This window comes from Equus asinus, chromosome 4 (assembly GCF_041296235.1).
Source record: "Equus asinus isolate D_3611 breed Donkey chromosome 4, EquAss-T2T_v2, whole genome shotgun sequence".
NCBI lineage: Eukaryota > Metazoa > Chordata > Mammalia > Perissodactyla > Equidae > Equus > Equus asinus.
The window spans coordinates 125170904-125191229 of record NC_091793.1 but is presented as its reverse complement, the minus strand read 5'-3'; the positions used below and the strand labels follow the sequence as shown (position 1 = coordinate 125191229).

The 20326-nt window shown below is 33.1% G+C and overlaps 1 protein-coding gene across 9 annotated transcripts in view; it reads right to left on the bottom strand.

The window, feature by feature from the left end:
- Positions 1–20326, bottom strand: part of GULP1 (GULP PTB domain containing engulfment adaptor 1) — a 271062-nt gene that overhangs the window by 3509 nt on the left and 247227 nt on the right. For 5 of the 9 annotated variants that reach the window (XM_070508227.1, XM_070508228.1, XM_044768588.2 and 2 more), the window contains 3 exons: positions 10210–10434; positions 8287–8425; positions 4268–4362 (listed from right to left, as the gene is read on the bottom strand). In XM_070508227.1, coding sequence (XP_070364328.1) covers positions 4268–4362; positions 8287–8425; positions 10210–10434 — 459 coding nt within the window. The remainder of the gene's footprint in view (positions 1–4267; positions 4363–8286; positions 8426–10209; positions 10435–20326) is intronic. The other 4 variants (XM_070508229.1, XM_070508230.1, XM_070508231.1 and 1 more) reach the window with 1 other exon arrangement.

The following is a 20326-nucleotide window of genomic DNA, read 5'->3' as shown; positions in this document are numbered from 1 at the left end:
ACAGTTGCCAAATAGTAAAGTCAATACTTTAAATTGAAAAATATTATAAACAAACTGTCTTTTAAAATATTTTATTTGCCTATCTGAGGATCTGGGTACTCTGTCATCTTCTGGTATATTAGATGAACACACAGATATATAGATAATTGGATATATGTTACCCTTGGAAAGGTTTGATCCCATACAGTATTTTTCAAGTTTTATCAGTGCTTTCTGAAATCAAACCACTATCACTTCAACTACCCTGAAAATACTATTTATCAATATGTTATCATTATTTGAAAGGCAGGATAGCAGTCAAAGTAAAATAGGGGTTGATCACTATTTCAACAATAAAAAAGTATCTGTACATCACTTATGAGACTATCCCCATGGTGATTTGATAAGGATCTTTTGGAGTCCCCTTAGATCAACTTAATCACCCCTATTAACAGACAAGTTGTTAAACGGCTCTTTGGTTTTCTATCCTCTTAAGATAAAATTTCCCTCACATTTTCTGACCTTTGCTCCTAGGTCTCATTTAGCAAATCATGATTTAATGGACTCTGAATCCTTCTAAGGTTTCCATACCCTCTTGAATTTCAAACCTCTGAATGAACATGAGGCTTTATTTATGTACTGATGGAAATTATCATAAACTAGTATCACATAAATGAATGATTTCATTATTAATATATTATTAATAACATACATTTTTATGAAATATTTCGCCCAATATTTTGTATTTTCTTATTTCGAAATAGGGAGAAAAGCATATGAAGGAAGGAAAAAAGCACTCTTATGCAACAGTTGTTAACACATTGTGAGGTATGTATTTAGAGTCTCCTTTGTTCTATCCATAGTGTTTTTAAACAATTTTAATAATAATATAAATAACTATATATTATATTATAATTTTCTTATTTATTTAATGTATTACACATATAATGTATAATTTTCTGTATTCTTTTTTAATCTCACCAGAACAAACTTTCTACATTATTTTGAGTCCCTGTAAAACTGATTTAATGATTATATAATATGCTATTAATTTTTAAGATAATTTCATTGTTTCTAGTATTTTACAATTATGAATAAGGTAAGCTGGATGTTTTTGTGCATAGAGACCTTCCAAATTTATAGTTATTTTCTCCTCAGGATAAACTGTATTAAAGTTTTTGATATCACATAGAAATATGAGTATTAAAAAATTATTCTCCAAAGGGATGCTGTGAACTGGTCCTGGCCCAGTAACTGTTTAGAGTGTTTGTTTCATTGCATTTTCCCTGCACTGATTATCAATAAGAAAATAAAATATTCAATTTGCTGGATTAAAATAGCTTTTATAGTTCTTTACTTAATTTGTATGTTTTCTTTGATTAGACTGAACATATCTACACATATGTTAGCTATTTGTGGTCTTTCATGAACTACTGCTTTTCTATTTATGTGTTGATTGTTTAGCTTCCTAATCATTTGTCCACTTACTTTAATTACGTGTATTCATATATTTTTAAAGAGAAAATAAAAAACAACTACAGAAGTTCTCCTAAAAAAGACTGGATGTACATATTTTTCTTTTCCTTATAAAAATTTCTAATTCAAAAATCTCATAAATATTCCATTGTATTTCAAACATTTTAAACTGCCTAATGCTTTTGATATTCATCTGGGTATTTGTTGTTTTGACTGTAAAATGATCTCCCAAATTATTAACCAATTGACTTACCACTTAATGACAAATTCTTTCATCCTTCTTTGACTTTCCATGCTTCTTTTTTAATGTATTAAATTATTATAACTTACAAGGTACACTTCTGGGCTATCAATACTATTTGCCTATTGGTGACACATACCAGGAAGTCTAAATTGTGTCAAATCAAATAACTACATTATTGATTTCAAATAAATATCTAATTTTCTAACAACTTACAACATAAAATAACAACTTAAAATATAGCTTAACATTTCTGCTCAAATTCTTACATGCATGAGATATTTGTGTGATATCCACTGTAAATGAAAGAGGAAAATCAAATATCTCACTAGGCTTATTAACTCAACATGGTTTATACAACCCATTGTACTGTATTGTTTTTACATTATATGCAAAGATAACAGTAGCTAAATGTGTGCATTAGATTAATTAGGCTAACAAGATTACTAACAAAAGTCATCATAGAGCACAGATAAAGAAAACATTATTTTTAAAGTGACCTTGCAAGTGGATCTTGGACTAAAAGAAACAGACAAGCAATGAGATGGACTATGGAACGGTGACTAAGTCATTGAGAAAACAACTTTAAAATATGGGTTATAAAACCTCTTTAAACACAACTAATAATCATACATATTCATATGAAACTATTTGAATATTTATTAAATAAAGCATGCAAATATTAAAGTTTTAGGTTTAAGATGTTGTAAGTTGTTTAAAATTATTATAAAAATAATATACCAACCATCTCTGGCGCTACCCACCATGAAAGCAGAAAAGAATAAAAAAAGACATTAAGAAAATATTAGAAATGACAAAAACAAATGCAAAACTACCACAGCTTAACATTATTTGACTAACACGTCACTAAATCATTCCAACACAGTGTTTCTCAAACTGGGTTCCTACAAAAATCTGGAAATATAGGCTGATTTTCAAAATCTATAGAAAATTTCAGTTTTGTGAAAATCTAAAAAACATTAATAGAAAAATACTCTTTATAATTTGCATTATCCTTGAGAACAAATACTATCATATCAGTGCCCATGTTCATATTTGTTCCCACAAAAGCAAAGTCCCAAGTAGTACAAGCCTCATTGATAAAACTAATGAAAAAAGAAAGGAATTGATTTCACTAAAAAATTATGCCCTATTTGAGTGAAAGTTTTGTAATATTTGAAATGCAGAAAAGAGGTGGGGAAATTGTGCCATCAAACAGGATACGTGCTGAAATTAAAAGAATTTTGATATGGATGGTTTCAATTTCAGCCAAATAACATCATCCATTCTACAAAGTTTGTCAATGAATTTTATTAGGCGGTGTTGTAATTTTGCTTTTATTTAATTTACATTTTGAATTAATTGCGTGGGAGCTATAAGGATAAGTTGTTTATAACTTCTTTGTAAATACTTAAGAAATGTTTTAGTAACAATTTAAGACAATATTAAGGATTTAAAATAACTTTTCATGTAAAAGGGAATTGTGAATCACCCAACTTGAGAAATGCTGTTTTAACATAATCTTTGAAAACCTCAAGGCATATGTTAAATAATCCCACTTGTAAAGTGCAGGCATTATTATATCTAGAACAATAAGTAAATTCACTTGTTACCCAGAAAAGAAGACTGCTTCATGGCTGCTGTCCAAAATGAGCAGACAGGTATTCGTATTATCTTTCTAGGGGTGTTTTACCAATGTCGGAAGATCAGAATCCACCCACTAATTTTTTTTCCAGGAAATGAGGCATAGAGAGTGAATATATAACCCAGACCTAATAAATGGAAATGACTCTTCTCTTCACCTCCTCTCCTCAATCAGCTCCGTATAATTAGTCTCTGTCTGCATTCTATATATACAGTCTTTGTAATGAAAAATAGGATAAAATAAGATATAATAACTTCACCAAAATGCAAAGGACAAGTATAAAGAGAAGAGTTTATTCTAGTGCTTATAAGACTACTTATTAATCATGGCTCACTGTATAAAGCTTTTAAAACCAGTATCTTCAAACTTCCAGAACAATTCAGCATTGAAAAATAAAAGAGAGAGAGAGAAATGAAAACCTGACTGGACTACATTCCTAAAAAAGTTGTCATGGGTGTCTGCTTTTTTAATAAGAGCCCAGAACTTATGACCAGCAGCTACAATGCTTCCTTTAAGAGAGACTGACTTTACTCTTACGAAGATTTTCCTTTATCCACTCATTCACAATTTTGAAATTCATAATTGTTAAGACTGAGATCAAATCTTATAAATCTAGTGCAATGACCTTTTAATTTGTGGACTCCAAAATAATGAACCATTAGAATCCATGTAATTTTGTATAAAATTATCTTGTTGACATTGTAAATTGCATCATTAAGAACAAAACGAAACAAAACCTTATCCTTAGCATCTATGGGAGTATTTTAGGGCAAAATGTACATTATTATTTTAAAATAATTATTTTAAGTAAGTTTTTATAGTGGTAATAATTCAAGCGAAGGGTAGTTTTGATTTATAACATTTTCTTAATCCCATATTAAAAAGAAAAAAAAACCATTTATGGGACAATCTGTTAAAATAGTCACCTGCATCTCATCTAATTTTGATTGAATATCTGGAGGGAAATCCCCTGCTCCACAGTTAAATGGGTCAAAAGGTTCTGCTCCAAACAGGTCCCGTTCTAAAAGGAAGAAAACAATTTAGTAAATGAAATGACAAGAAATGAATTGCTGTGAGTTAGATTTTGAAGGCATGATTATATCAAGAAATATTTACCTCACCAATGAGCCCCGATCCACACTTACACTTTAGGCTGGGCTTTCCTGAGCTTAGACTAGCTAAACACTAACAAGGAAGCAAAGATCCATTTTAGGATGATATTAAAAACTGGTTACAAAGAATTATTATCCAGAGAGGTTTCTGAGTCTTTAATTAAGACAATATTAAATTTACCAAATATTTGGTAATCAATATACTATAATACCTGCAATACTGGAGCCATTTAAATGTACTAAAATTAATATACTACTCATTGAGACTTCCCTAGTCCATGTATGGTGACTTTGCAACACAACAGTGAAGCAATATGTACACTTGGGCAGATTGGTAAGTAGTTTTTCTCACAGTTCATGTACTTTAATCTCACTTTTTAGCCGGAAAAATTTAAGGCATATCATCTTATGTCGCATGCAGTCATATCATCTTCCTACATAACCACAATGAGAGAAGTTCTTTAAAAATCCTCCTATCCCAGAAACAAATTTCTTTTCAAAAATAGCAGTAATGGAGTATCAGAAGCTCTCTGTACATATATTCTGCAGTATGCATCTTTTTAATCACTAACAAACTATCAAAATTAAAACTGATGTTTGTACCTGATAAGACTATGACTTATTGTGTGATTTAAAAATTTTAAAAATGGTTAAGAAATTTCTTTCCTCTGAATCAATTCAAATGCAGCCTTAATTGACAAAAAATTTTACATTATATACAGGCACGAGAATTTATAATGTATTAAGACTTTCATTTTGCAGAAAACTATATTATCTAAATTCAGCGCTATGTAAGAAATAATATTTACTCTACTGGAGTTCTACCATCGCCTCTAAACCACTCTGACTCCCATCATGAAAAATTCTTACTTCCCTAATTATAGCTGGGCTTTTTTGTTTTTCAGATTTATGTGTTAAATAGGTTAATAAATGTAAAATTTTTTGAACTTCCTGGTGCTGGTAAGTATTGTATAAATAAGAAGGACATATAATTTACCATACCAATAGACACTTTTAAGAGTGAAATGAGTGTGACCAATAGTTTCACCAGGACAAAAGGCATAAGCAAGGACTGTCTTCAACAAATGGGAATTTATTGCCCCCTTCTATACAATTGATGGGTATTATTATTGTTTTTACTACTTATGTTCCTCAGTCTGATGTTGTTTAGGCAATAAACCAGAACTTAGAGAACAGAGGAACTTTCCATTGGAGGAGTATCCTGGTTACCACCGTCCCAGAAGCACATCGAACAATGCTTTACACATGGTAGATACTGGGCAAAAGGAATGAATTAATGAAGAGGAAGGAGAGCTGATCAGAAGGAACAGAGATTTTCATTACACAGATTTTCTGAAATTGGGACTCAAAATCACCCGAGATCTCAGATGGGTTTTAAGGGACCCTTGACATTCCTGAAATGCAATGTGAAATTTTGTTATGAGCGGGCATGTTGTGTTTATCTGTGAAGAGGTTTCCTAGCTTTTATCATATTCTCAAGGGTCCATGACTCCTCCACAAGTTAAGAAGTTTCTACTTTACATAATTAAGTAAAGATATTAATACCATGCAAATTAATAACTATTACAGAGCTCTTTGGCATATTTTGGCCAGCTCAGATGGATCTAAAATTCATAACAAAAAATCATGCAAGTTCAATTTCCAATGAAAAAACTTCGCTATGTAATTAATAACATCAAAATTATTTAAGTCTAATGCAAGAGTAAAAGAATAAAAACTAATAGGTGACACTTCACTCAGTCATTCTTTCCTTTATCCACTAAATATTTATTGAACACATATTACATGCCACGCATTTTGCTAGGCAATGGATTAAAGTAGTGAAAAAAGAACCAAGTCCTTTCCCTCACGGAATTCATGGTCAATCAGGGAACATAGCATTAAACAAATTAATTAAATTCTAATACATATTCAAAGATCAAAAATATGTTCTGGAGAACAACCAGGGTTCTCAGGCAGTAAGGAGAGAAACTAAGGAACAATCTTTTAGGTTTCGGCTTTTATGTATTTAGTAGATAATAAAAGAAATGAATGAATACATTTAAGGCTTCATTTAAGAAAAAGTCCTATTACTACAACTCCATTGGATTAGAGTTTTAGACAATTTTACAATTAAAATTGAGTTGAACAATTTGTCCTTATATTGTTAGTATAGATAGAAAGATGAAAAGATAGAGAGATAGATAGACAGATATGGTATAGTGGCAACTAGGACTCTATCCATCTAAGTAATCTTTCTATCTATTGATGTATTATTGTATTTACTAAACTATGACACTCAGGATAGGTAGACAGGAAAAAATTACTTCAGCTTCTCATTAATAAATCCCTTAAAACCATTTGATCATCTCTGCCTAGATTTTCCAAAGGCATTTCAAACTCATCAATGTCTAAAACAGAAACATTATTTTCTCCTTCTTTACCTCTAGTTTCCCTGTGCTAACAATGCTTGCTCTAAAACCCTGAACCATAATTGATTTTGAATTCTCAATTACCATCCTGATAGATGATTCCTTCTAAATATTATAAAATCTAGTCACTCTGCTCAATTTATATTTTGACTTGGATTAAAAGCCTCTACTGCAGATACATTGCTAATTTATATTTCAAATTCCAGCATGTAACCCAAGTTTAGTGTATATGCTAAACAAATGCCCATTGAATTAAACAAACGAATGAGGAATCAATGATGACGTCCATGGAAGTGAAAAACAGGGGTAAGGATGAGATGTGGGACACTCTTCAGGACAAAAAAATACCCTACTGTGATATCAGGATGTTGGCAACATCTTCTAAAAACACACTGTGATGTGTATAATGTGGATTATTTCCTCAAAAAAACTATTTTGCATTGACACAAAATATAATCAGAGGAATTTAAATATATATTTCAGCTTACATAAAGTATGGAAATATTTTTATAAATTGTCTTTTAAGTTCCCAATGTTATTGCTTTGTATTTACAAATTAGTCCTCTGAAATTTATTAAATACCTAACATGTGCAATGTACTTTAAGTTCCACAGGGGGAAACAAACTATAGGCCCCGACATGCTTTAAAGCCTTAAGCTAAAACTTCAGAGTTATATTGGAAATGTCTTAATGTGAACCATTTTCCCTGTGGACGTCATGACTGATCATGGCCATTGGGAACTACTCTTTTCATTTTTGTGACAGGACACAGATCAGAACACAGTCAAGACATGGACAGTGAGCATCTGTGGATGCTTGCTAATTCATCAGAAAGAGACTTTTATGTTCCTCCCGGATATATAAAAGGTAAATCAGAAAAGCAAACTATTTATACCAATTTAGTTATCGAAAGAAGAACCCTCACATTGGGTTAATAAATAAACAAATTATGGAATTCATAAATTTATATATTTCTTCAACTAAGACTATCTATATACTCTGATAACAAAAAATTTAAATTGAGCTCTATTAAACATGTCAAAATGATTAAAATAATTATCACCAGAATTGCTTTTAATCATTAAAGTAAACATTAAAAATATAAGCCCAAACACAATAAAAATATAATTAAGTGCTTTGTATTATGATGTAAATAACCCTATACCAAAATATCAGTTTTCATAAAAGAGTCTGAAATGCAAATAGTGATGTCTTTAGTAGTATACTCTGATTACAAAGTGAAATATAATTAACTGAATTTGCCACATATATATAAAGATAATACTTTAGTGATTAAAATTTTTAGTGAGTTTGTTAAGATACATAATTTCTCATAAAGTATTAAACATTTAAAATGTACACAAATACAGCACAGAATATTGATTCGTTTAGAAAGCTTACTAATCTCGGTAGATCTACTAGGTACTGGAGGTGGCTGTGTGCCATTGCGAGTAGGTATCGAAGACTGATGTGATATTGGAGAAAATGGAATCATATCAAAGATGTCAGTGGAGGGTGACTTAGGTGTCACACTGCCTGCCTGCAATGAAGATAATATGAATTAGGGTAGTAGTTCATGTAGACACATTATAATGTTAAATATTTCATATACATATAAAACATATATACACAATTCAGTTGAATCATATGAACTTATTTTGTAGATCAAAAAATAGTTAAATATTGGCAAGTTCATATGATTCAACAAGCTATGCCAAATGCTCCTTGGCAAGAAAATTTCTGCAAAAATGTTCTCAAAGATGATGGCAAAAATAGTGACAATACTATCCTACATAGATATAAAAGTTATACTGGATTTTTTGTATATCTAGAAATAACTGCCATTTACATTAGAGAATTGAAAACATGTTAGGAATTATATAAAAACCTGATTTTAGTAATATATTTTGCATAAGATTATAACTAAATTTTAATCTTATGCAATAAGATTTAAAAAATTTTTTTAAATAAAGTTTTAAAATTGCTTAAATGTTTAAACTTTTAAAAATTTATATTTAAAAAACAATTTTTAAAAACTTTAGAGTATATTTTAATTTGTATTTATAACTACAATGGCAGCCAACTATTATATTCATTGCAGTGCCTTTTATTCCTGAAATAAAATTTCATCAAATTTTCTATAATAAATAGCTAACTTGTGAAATAAATTAATAATCACTAAATATACCACCAAAATCATTAAGTTATCTATGCTAGGACATAATGTAAGAATGAGACAATCATCACTTTGACTGTCATACGGGGAAAAAGATATTTACATATATATATATACAAAGATTATATATATAATATATGATATAATCTATAGTTATATTATAGTCTAATATCATAATCTATAATTTATAATCTAATCTATATTATATATACTCTATAAAACAAAGAGAATTCTCATTTTGGAGAGGAATGGTGAGGAAAAATTTGCTTTCCTATAAGAACAAGAACAGAGATTGCTTAAAGTGGTTCATATTAAAATTAGTGCTCTCAGAATACATTTGTTTTCCTGGTTTGCAGATGATGCGGATAGTGAAGAAAAATAAGGCTAGCCATGTGCAGAGTGATGGATTTGTTGTTCTGTTACCATGACTGTCAGCACTTTTTTCATGCAGGAACATTGTTGTCATCTCCCTTTCTTTAACAGTTTACTTTACCAGTCAGTCATAACTACCATCCAAAGACTTCAGGGCAACCTTATCCCTCAGCTCTTCCCTCTTGCTCAGGAACATTGTTCTCCTAATCCTATCCCTCTAGCTCCCCTGGCTTCCATCTCTCTCCTCTTTCCCAGGGTAAAGATACTCAATATTGACCGTTGTTAAAAACCAACCAACCAACCAAAAACATCTTTATTCTGTCCCTCTTTACTCCTTTAGACTCTCATCTCTCTTTTTCTTCTCTTCAAAGTGAAGCTTCTTGAAAGAGGTACTACACTTGCTGCCTTAGCCTTTACTTCACTCAATCCTCAATTCACATCAATCTAGACTTCGTTCTTTTTTGCTGAACTCTACTGAAACTGCTTTTATCAATATCACCAATGACCGAATTTCTCAATTGCCGTATCTGATGGATCTTTGGAAGGACCTGTCCTATTTTGTACTTCTGTGGACTTGTCTACTATCACCACTCCCCACCTGAAACTCTCTGATATCAGGCAAGCAAAGGAAGCAAAAATGACACACCAAGTCCCCAGATCACAGCACATTGATTCAAGACATACCTGATTTTTTCATTACTATATAAATGGCACGTTTTGGCAGATTTAAAAAAAAATAAGTAGGATAATAAAAAAATTTCTGTTTAGCAAATTACATGAGGTCTTGGGATGCTGCTCTCACTGACTGGCTTGGGAAGGCCACATTTAGAAGGTGGTGGTACTAACAGTCCCAATGAGAGTCTGGAATCAGGCGAGTTGACAGGAGTGACAGTAATGGAAGAAATATTTAGACAAGGAGATGAAACATCACTACTACGCCAGAAAGAGGATGCGCATCTCTGAAACCCGTGTTGCTCATGATCGGACATTTTGTGCAGCAGCTGTAAAGGAACGACAGAGAAATATACTAAGGAGAAGAAAGGAGACATGGAGAAAGAAGGAAAAAGTATATATGAAAATTTCTTTATTGAATGTTATTGTGTGAAAATGATAAGTAATTTTAAAATAACTTTACTAAAATTAAAACGGTTTGAGTAGATTTTCCTATTGTGATAGTCCTTAGATCCTGGATTAATTTGACCATTTTTCACTGAAACATTACATCTTTAGATAATTAAATAAAATATTGCATTCAATATGACTTGAGAGGAAGACAGTGGAGAGGAAAATGGGGAAAGCTTTAAGATTTATTTCTGAAGATCCCCCGTGCAATGAGATGGGGAAACGAAGGATAGTAATAAGAAAAAAACAGTCATTGAAGCAGGAGTAAAGTCTCGTGAAAAGTTAAAACTTTGCAGAATTTTCAAAAACGGTTACAACATACATTTTAGATTTAATCCTCAAAACATTCTTTGGAAATATTAGCATTAGTGACATTATGTGCTAAGAGATGGGAATTAGGCTCATGGATTCTTTGCGACTTATTCCTATATGAGGTAAGAAGCAAAGCCAAAATTCAAAACAATCTGACTCCAATCATCACGCCCTTTCTATAGGCAGTAAGTTCCAAATGGTAAGACTTTTGGAAGATGGGCAGAGAGTCATCAAGCATCTCAAATAAATCAGAAAGATAATAAATAATACGATAATAAGCAAGTAGTACACTGTAGTGGGTCTAAACATCAGTCTTTGGATGACTTTCAGCAGCTATTTCCATTACATCATGGAAAGCTACTGTCAAGAGCTGAGCTGGAGAGAACTGAGCTGCCAGAAGTCAGAATGGTCAATTAAAACAACAAGCCAAAATGAAAATAATAATTAAGCCTTTATTCACTTACTGTGATAGTATAAGCAAGAGGCCAGAAAGAAGGTGCTGGCTCCATCAGTGTCCCATTTTTAAAATTCCAAGGAATGGCACTGAGCAAAGGTCAAAAGGATCAGTGCAGAAGCAGGGCACTGGCCCTCCCTTGAGGGAGCCCTGAACAAAAGGTTCCTGCTGGTTTTTTTAGGGGGTGGGGGAGGGGGCTTGGGTGGGCAGAAGGAGGGAAAGGGGAAGGGCCAGGAGAAGCAAGGTACTCAATACTGAGTCATAGTGGAGAAGAGTATCAAGGCCCCCATAAGATGGTCTGACAGAGGCACTTAAGAGAGGCCTTGGCCAAGGGCCTCCAACAAGGAAACCTCTGAATGGAGACACCTGGGCTGGGAATGCAGCTATGGGTAATGGCATGGCGGGCCTGGCGGGCATGAGACTGAGTCTTTGACTGCAACTCCTCCTAGGGTGCACTAAATCTGTTGTGGGGAGGGGCCTATCCCACCTCCTGCCTTGCCGGGTAAAGCCTTTGTGATCACTTATGATAGGGCCTGATAGGATTTGGCCTAAAACTGGACTTCTCAGCCATAAGTCAAGGATTTTTCAACACTAATGGCACTCAGAGGCAGCCAACACAAAGCTGGCTTTTGATAAACCTCCTTGTGAAGGGTTGTAACCAAAATTTTAGTGAGGAGAACCAACAAGTTTGAAGGAAGCCTTTAAGGTAGGAGTCACCTCCTCAGTATATTTCTGGAAGCAGAGGGGCAAACGAGGCAGTATAATGTGACAGATTTAAGTTGACGGAAGGGTTCAGTGTGGAAGAAAATCTCAAATGGTCTGAGTTACATAATTTATCACTGTCCGACGGTCTGAGTTACATAATTTGTCACTCTATTAATATGCATGTACAGTTATATAATTACAGCTTTCCGTATTGATCTCCATAGTGATCTGTCTATCTATCTATCTATAGATATGTACACATGTTTGCATGTATGTATATAATTTTAAAACCTATTTTATGGTCTACATGGTTTACTGTATAATTTTGTGATTGGTGATCACCTTTTACTTAATTATAGGTGACAACTGTAAGCTCCTTATGGATAAAATTTTGATTTCTAAAATACTCTACATAACACATTAGAATACTAGAGTACTAGATAAACTGTCAATAAATATTTATTGTCTAATTTATACTACAACAATTTTTTTTAACTTAAACTGTAAATTGATAAGGATGTCTGTACTGAGTAAAACAAAATGAGATATTAAGTGGAAATTGTCCTTGGTATCATCTGGCTTATAAATGAGAGCACTAGATATTGTTTTTTGACCTGTATTGGCCAAAAAATCTTTCCCGGGTATCTCAGAACAAAAGGGCAAAACAACCTAACTTAAAAGTGCTCTAGTGTTTATCATGGTGTTAATATTATGCATTCTACTTCCTCTCAGAAGGTACACTTCTACAAATGAAGAACGTATATATTATGAAAACAATCAAGTATTTAAATACCCCAATTAAGAGTTATTTTCACTTTCAAAATGGTAAAGCAGGGATATCCATCAATGGTTTTAGTATCTAAAGTTTAAGACTCTAATACTCCCTAACTATTACATGTTTCCTTTGAGTCATCGTAATTTAGATTTGGTCAACTGGCATCTCTGTTTGGGTCACACAGGTCTCTTTAAATATTGATTCAGTTGCTTGCAGGTCTAAGTATTAAGAGATTGCATGTTAAAATCCTAAGCGTTTCTTGAGAGGTTACAAAATCTAGAAAATGGGCCCACAAACTTGCATGAAAATAATTGACTGGTATTGAGTATTTGCTGTGCCTTTCAAGGTGGTGTATGCTCTCCCATTCATCACTACCACCACATGCCCATCTCACACATTTACCTCGCAGCCCGGGCTCTGCTGACATGTGAGCTGTGATTCCTAACTTAGAAACAATTCAAGTCAAGGAATTAGATGTTACATCTGATTCCTTATAAGAATGAAGTCTAAGCCCAGAATATTTAAATATAGGGTATTTCACTAGTGTCTGATTCTGCGCCAACTATTAGGCCTACTAAATAAGAATAAGAACATGTGAATATAGCACCTAAATGGCAGACAGTGACATTTTTGGCACTAGATAAATATTTCGAGTGGTGTCTCTAAATTTAAGGGATAAGGAACTAGTCATTTTTAAGCTGCCATTTTTAACTGGTTGAGGATATTTATTTTTTTTAAAGAAATTAAACACATATTTTAGATGAAAATAGTTTGATATCTTGGGGGGGGGCTAGACGTTCTATTAGTATTTTGACAGATGGCTGGAAACCAAAACTTTTGGACTTTCCTACAGAAGTTCATGGCACCACTGTTTATGTCATAATTCCAAGTGCTTTGGTCTCTAGGAAGGTGCACAGAATTTGAATTATTATACTAAGGGGAATGAGGAATTCTATGCTCAACAATTACATGTTAATTATGCGAAGTTGTTAGGTAATAATGGGTGCCCATATTTGAGATGCATCATTATTGCTTTGTAGCTTGCTCTTTTGGCAAGAAGTAGCTTGGTGCATTTAGGCCATGGTGAATATTTCAGCCTTGAGCTTTGCCTAAATGTGACAACAATGCTGAAATGTCATCAAAGGGTTTGAATCCTCTCAGTAAATCTTGAATATATTTAAACCACAACAACAAAAGAACTGCATTAAAGATTAAACAGTTCTGTGGTAATATCTATAGAAATATTAGAATGATACTGAAACTTTACGCTATTGTTTTGGTGATAAATCTTTAAAGCCCCTTTTATAATGCACAACAAACAGCTATAAGATTAATATACGATTTATTATAATTATTAAAATAGAAGAGTTTCAAAATTCTACTTAGAATTAAATTTAAAAAGTAAATTTGTTAAATTTATATTTTAAATATAGATGCCTAAATTAAATTTTTCTAGTTAAAAAACTGGTGGATTATAAATACACTAAAGATGGGAAAATATAATGGTAATGTAAAATGTTCTAGCAAATCCTTTTATATTGCCATGCTGATTCATACTTTTAAAGCTCACTACTGTGGCACATTCTCAATATCACTTTTTAAATAAGCTTTAAAAGTAACAACTCCTAGAATTTAGAATTTTTAGCACCATGAATGTATTTTTTGATTTCTTGATCCACAGTTGGGTTATACCAGTCTCTTAGTTGTAATATCTATATCTTATATGTTCTTATAAGAATCTTGCAAGTTAAATGGATATGATTGTCTACATATCCCAAAGAGGAAAGCTGGAACCAGGAGATTAAACGACTTGATCAGGTGCTCATGATCAAAACTGGAATGAAATATATTTTTCTTCCCATTAGGGTTTACTTCTTTAGAATCTTCTTTTGTTCAAGTAACAGTTATGAAAGTGAAGTCTTGGACTAGTAATCATTTTTTGTGGGCATCAAATGTTCTTGAATCAATGTTCATGCTTAAAATTTATGTCTTTGTTTAAAGATTCACATTTGGCTTGTTGTGTAATTGAGAGTTTTCACAATCTGCTCTTGCCCATCTCGACTTCAATAGTAGTTGAGAAAACACTGGAAGATAAATAGGCAGTTTTGTTTACCCACAATGAAATACACATTTTAGGTTATAATTGTCCTATCAAGTCTAATCAGCGGCCACACAGTTGATTATGTAAAGGTAGAATTTTATCCACTAACACTTGGTTTAATTGAAAGGGAGACATTTATTTTGCTCAGCAATAGAAAGTCCAGTGTTTCTTAGGACTACAATTTTATTCATTTAACTTTCTGGCAATAGTCTGATTTGGTTAAAAGCTCCTATAGCCAGAAAAATAAAATGTAAGCATCCAGACACAAGAATCAAGAGGAACAATTTGATTTAACTTGCTATGCCCACATCTTATAATGGAACAGTCTTCTGGAGGCGTTCATGAGGCTAGGAGGGCAGAATAAACCCTTTTTTATGATATAAATACAGGCAGCATGGCCATGTGAATGTAATAAATGGAAATCAGATTGTTCCTAGATAATTAGTACCAAATGGTGGAAAACCCAACCTCTAATCTATTGCCAAACCACTAGAACAGAGCAAAAGGCAAATAGCACAGTCAAGTAACGGAAATTTCTCAGTATATCTAAATGACTTTATAAAATGAGGACCTAATTTCTAAAACCAATGAAAAGATTTCCACAATTTTAGTGTGATACAGAGCTATGTAATATGGATACTATCAAAGGCTATTTCATTTGCCAGAAAAGGAACCCATGATTGAACCATTCCAGGAGTATTTAGGAGACATGTAAGCATTCTCTTAAGAAGAAGTTAAAAAGTACCATGTCAATTTATACATGAGAAAATGACAAGAGGAGTCCTTCATTCATGATGCATATGAAGAATTGGTTTTAAGTGAAAAAGTTTGGAATATATTTTAAAGATATACATTTTTTGTAGTTAGGATTATCTTTTAATTTTAATACCGAGCAAAAAACAAAAATGTCTCTTATTTTGTTTTCCTTAAGTAGAACGAAACTACTCTATAACCTCGCACTGGGCAAATTTATAGTGGGTGTATTAATTAAAACAATACATAATAGCCCAAATGATGACAGAAAAAGAGCAAACTTTTTTCATTCAAGTACTATGTCGTGACCTCTTCCTTAAATTCCAGATTTGTATATCCAATCATCTAATAAACATCTCCAGTTGCCTGTCCAGTAGGCAGAAGTAACATAAGCAAAAGTGACATACTATTGATTCTTTGTTATTCACCTCCCTCAAGTCATGTCTATTTTGGAAAATGGCACCACCACCCAGATGCTCAGGATAAAACTCTAAGGGACAATCCTGACCCCTCTTTTGTTCTACATTCCCACTCAATCCATCAGTAAATCCTGCAAGCCGTACTTCCAAATGTGTCAAGAATCAAGCTATGCTCATCATCTCAACTGAAAAGAATTCTAGACTAATTTAGCCTTCTCCTAGACTATACTAACAGCCTCCCAGCTAATTTTTGTGACCTCATTTTGGCCTCTTTACAGACCACGGTACATACAGCAGCTAGATGGTCCCCAAATGCCCTGTTTAAAACCTTTGAGTGACTTCTCACTGCAATTAAAAAAAAAATTATTTACCATGGCCTATAAGGACCTATGAAATCTAGACCCTGACTCTCTCTCCAATGTCATCAACAACTATTTTGGCTCTGGGTCACTATGCTCCAGACACAAAGGTCTTGTTACTGTTTTCAGCCCTTTTCACTGACTATCTTGCTATCATTCAAAATACCATGGATGACTTAGCAGGACTAGGAAAAATAAAAACAAAACTAAAATTCACACAGTGAAACCTTGAAAGGACTTTCTAGAATTTTTAAAGATTTTCATTAAAAGTTGGAACGTAAAATTACTTAATATGCATCTTCAAAATAAATCAGTATGACCAATTCGCATTGATGTCTATAACATATAAGTGGTTGGCAGGCCACCACCTAAGAAATAGCAACCTTTCCTTAGGGTACCTCTGAGAAGAGTAGAGAAATGTATCAATATTCTCACTTACATAGTGACTCCTCAAAGTACAAAGTTTCTCCATCTGGAACATTCTACTCAACAGGGCCTCACATTTTTAATCTATCATTTAATATAAAATAAAAGGATCAACATCTCTAAGCAAGACTGCAATTTCTTATTCGTACATCTGGTTCCTTTGAACCACTGTCCTGGCTGCAGAAATTCAACTTTAACTTTGGACCTCTTGCTAGGGAAGATGAAATCATCTTTTAGTTATCTAATCAAATTTTACCAAAAGCATTTCTTTTTATTATTCTGATGCGTCCCATAACTGACTTTATCTGCTACTTTATCACACACTGATAAGAATAGCATCCATTCCAGTAATTTACATTATTTTCATTTTCTACATTACTTTTAATGCCACAAAACCTCCCAAATTCCATTCTTACTTTTGTTCTCTTCTCTCTCTCTTCCCAAAGAGAGTATTTTAAAGCTAAGATTTGAGATAAGTCCATTTTACTCTCACTAGTAATTGCTTGATGTGACTATATTGTGTTTGACTAGCAAATCCTGATAGTTCAGAAAATTAATGTGTTTATATGTTTCTTGTTATGAACCAAATTATAGTATCAAATCATTTGGAGAGAACCACTTCTGAATTGGAGTGTTTTATATGATGAAAGAGTTACCTCTGTGTGACTTAGGAAAATTTGGTTCCTGATAGGATTAAGGTCTGTCTTGGACCTGTCATTTGTGAAGATTCATCTCTCTTGGGGTTTCTCTCACAATAACACACAGAAAGGTCATGGAGAATCTGACGCCAAATTAATTGTATATACCAAACCCACCTATGCTGTCATTTCAATTGCATAATGAGATTCATAACTCACTTCAATGCTTCTCCAATTAATGTGTTAATTGTTGCCTCTAATCCTTTAAACAAACTGCTGACAACTTCAGCAGTTTGGGAGTGTTCTATCCTTCAGTCCTCTGAAAGCAAAACAAACAAAGCCTACAGAGTCTCATGTCCAGAGTTAGAGCCCAACAGGCATTTACTGTGCATTAACTGTGAGAGAGATGGTGGCAGTCTGCGAGGTGCTTGGGGGCCCAGCTCTGCGTCCTATAAAACTCATGCTCAATTATCACAAGAAAGAACAGATGTAAAACATTTCTAACTTAACAGAAATTTGCTTTACTATGGTGCTTATATTTTAAATTTATATTTTAATTATTTACCAGTTTCATTGTTTTTCAAATACAATTTCAATAGTTTGAATCATTAACACACCTTCAACAGCGTGGATACTTATAAGCACCGCAACATTTTATACTTAATAGATAACTGTAGGTCATTTAATTTTATTTAGTATAGTTTATTTTTAATATCAGAAAATTGGGAGTTCATTTTAACAGATATGAAAAAATCATAGACGCACATAGTGTTATTTAATTCATTTCACAGCTACATAACTAAAATTGAAAGTGAAAGGTAAAAATATTTGTTCGTTTTCTTCTCAAAGAATTTTTTAAAACATGTTCAAATAAATACCTATGACAATATTTTCAAAACCATTTGCGTTAATCAGATATCTTTTAGCAATTTTAAAATGTTGAGTTCAATTTCTTTTAAGAATCTAATAATTTCTATTTTTTGTCTTAAGGAAGATATACATCCTCCAGTGTATCCAGCAATTTCAAAAATCATATAATAAAAATTTAGAGCCAAAAAGTAATGAGACAAGTAATTTTCAAAAGTTAAAGAAAAAATACAGACAAAGATATTACTGTGACAAAAGAATATAAATAGACGGCAAAGTTATAATCTGAGTTATTTGCATAATGATCAAAGATGCAAGAAATTTTCTGCACATGGGTAGTAAGTGCAAAAGCGTAGTTCAAAGAAAATAATTTCCCGTTTTTTCTTCAACATTTGAGTTACAGTCTGAAGCATTCTATTGAGGCACATTCAGTACTGAGATGAACACAATGCCTACAATAATTATTAAATGACAACTTCAGGGGAGCTAATCCATTTTAATAACTGGCTATTTGAATAATTTTATTGTTTTTTATATAACTGACTCCACCAATGAGAACTGCTGAATAAATGAATATAGTCACAGGCAGGCTGTGTTTCACTTACATACTATCTGTCATGCTCACTGCTTGTATAGGCTGTCTCACCAGAGGGTCAAGGGAACTGAAGCAATTGTCATCTCTTCATTCCTCCTGCCCCTTGCCATTTCTGAAGCTGACTTGCTAAGCAGGTGAGCTCACCAATTCACAGGCAGAGCCCCCACCATGACCCACCTTCTTCTCAGTTGCCCCAGTGCTAGTCCAGGGCGGTGTCTGCTTTCAGGAGACAAAAGGAGGGAGTCTCATCAACATGCTCCAAACCTCTCTGTTCTTCCCAAATCCACCCCGCCCCTCAAGGGATATCCTTCGTTCTCCTTCTAGAGACAGAGGGCACACAATGAGCAAGCTTTGGGTTTGCATCCAAAATGGCGATAGATCTTATTTCACTCCTTTGTAAAAACAAGGGCTGAAGTAAAGCTGCTTTTCATATGCAATGAATTTCAGGAATGACGGCCTTATTAAGACTGCTTGAAAAAGTAAGTCCTAGTTTGTTTCACAGGATGGCTTATAATAAGACTTTCAACAAGACACAAAAGGGTGCTGCTGCATTTGGGAACTGAAGGTTGAAGAAAGAGTTTGAGGGGATGCTCTGTTCCTTGACAAGAAAAAATCATAATCTTGATAAGATGCAAATAGTGATGGTAGTGAAGAGAAAAAAAAGGAAGGGACATTATAATAAAGCTGGAACCTGAAGAGGATGCTCCAGCACTTCACTGGGAATAACAAAGGTACACAGGAACAGAGGAACCTCACTCTCAACCTCTCTCACCTTGGTCACGTCAGCCCCACTGTCACAACTAATGGCAACCAACTGCTTCAGTGTGAATTTAGAGGAAAGAAAGTTTTTTGACCCACTTCCAGGGTACACCAAATTGGAAATCCTAAATGCAACTTCTTATAAAAGGATTCTTCGTGGTGATGAACTGGTGAAATATCCTAGTACTAGATAGCACAATATATCTATGCTAAAGAGTTTTCATTGAGTTAGTCTAGAGATTGAGCCAAAATAGACTTGCAATTTGCAAGAAAAATTCTTTTCAAAAGTTTATAAATGCCAAAATTGTATTTCAGTTCATAATGTCACACCACTGAGTTATATATCAAACATTTTAAAAATGCAAAATAAAATATACACTTCAATGGAGAATATCAGTAATATAGATGATTCAAAAAGAAAAAAAATCTCCTAAATATATTTTGTCTAGAAAAATATTAATTGCTTTACATTCCATCTCCCTCCAAAAAATTCCCTTTGCCAAAATCACGAAATAATGGTATTATACACGGTATTGGGAAAAGGATTTCAAATCTACGATGAACCAAAAAAGTGAAAGCAGTTCCATTTTAACTATAAATACTTGAGT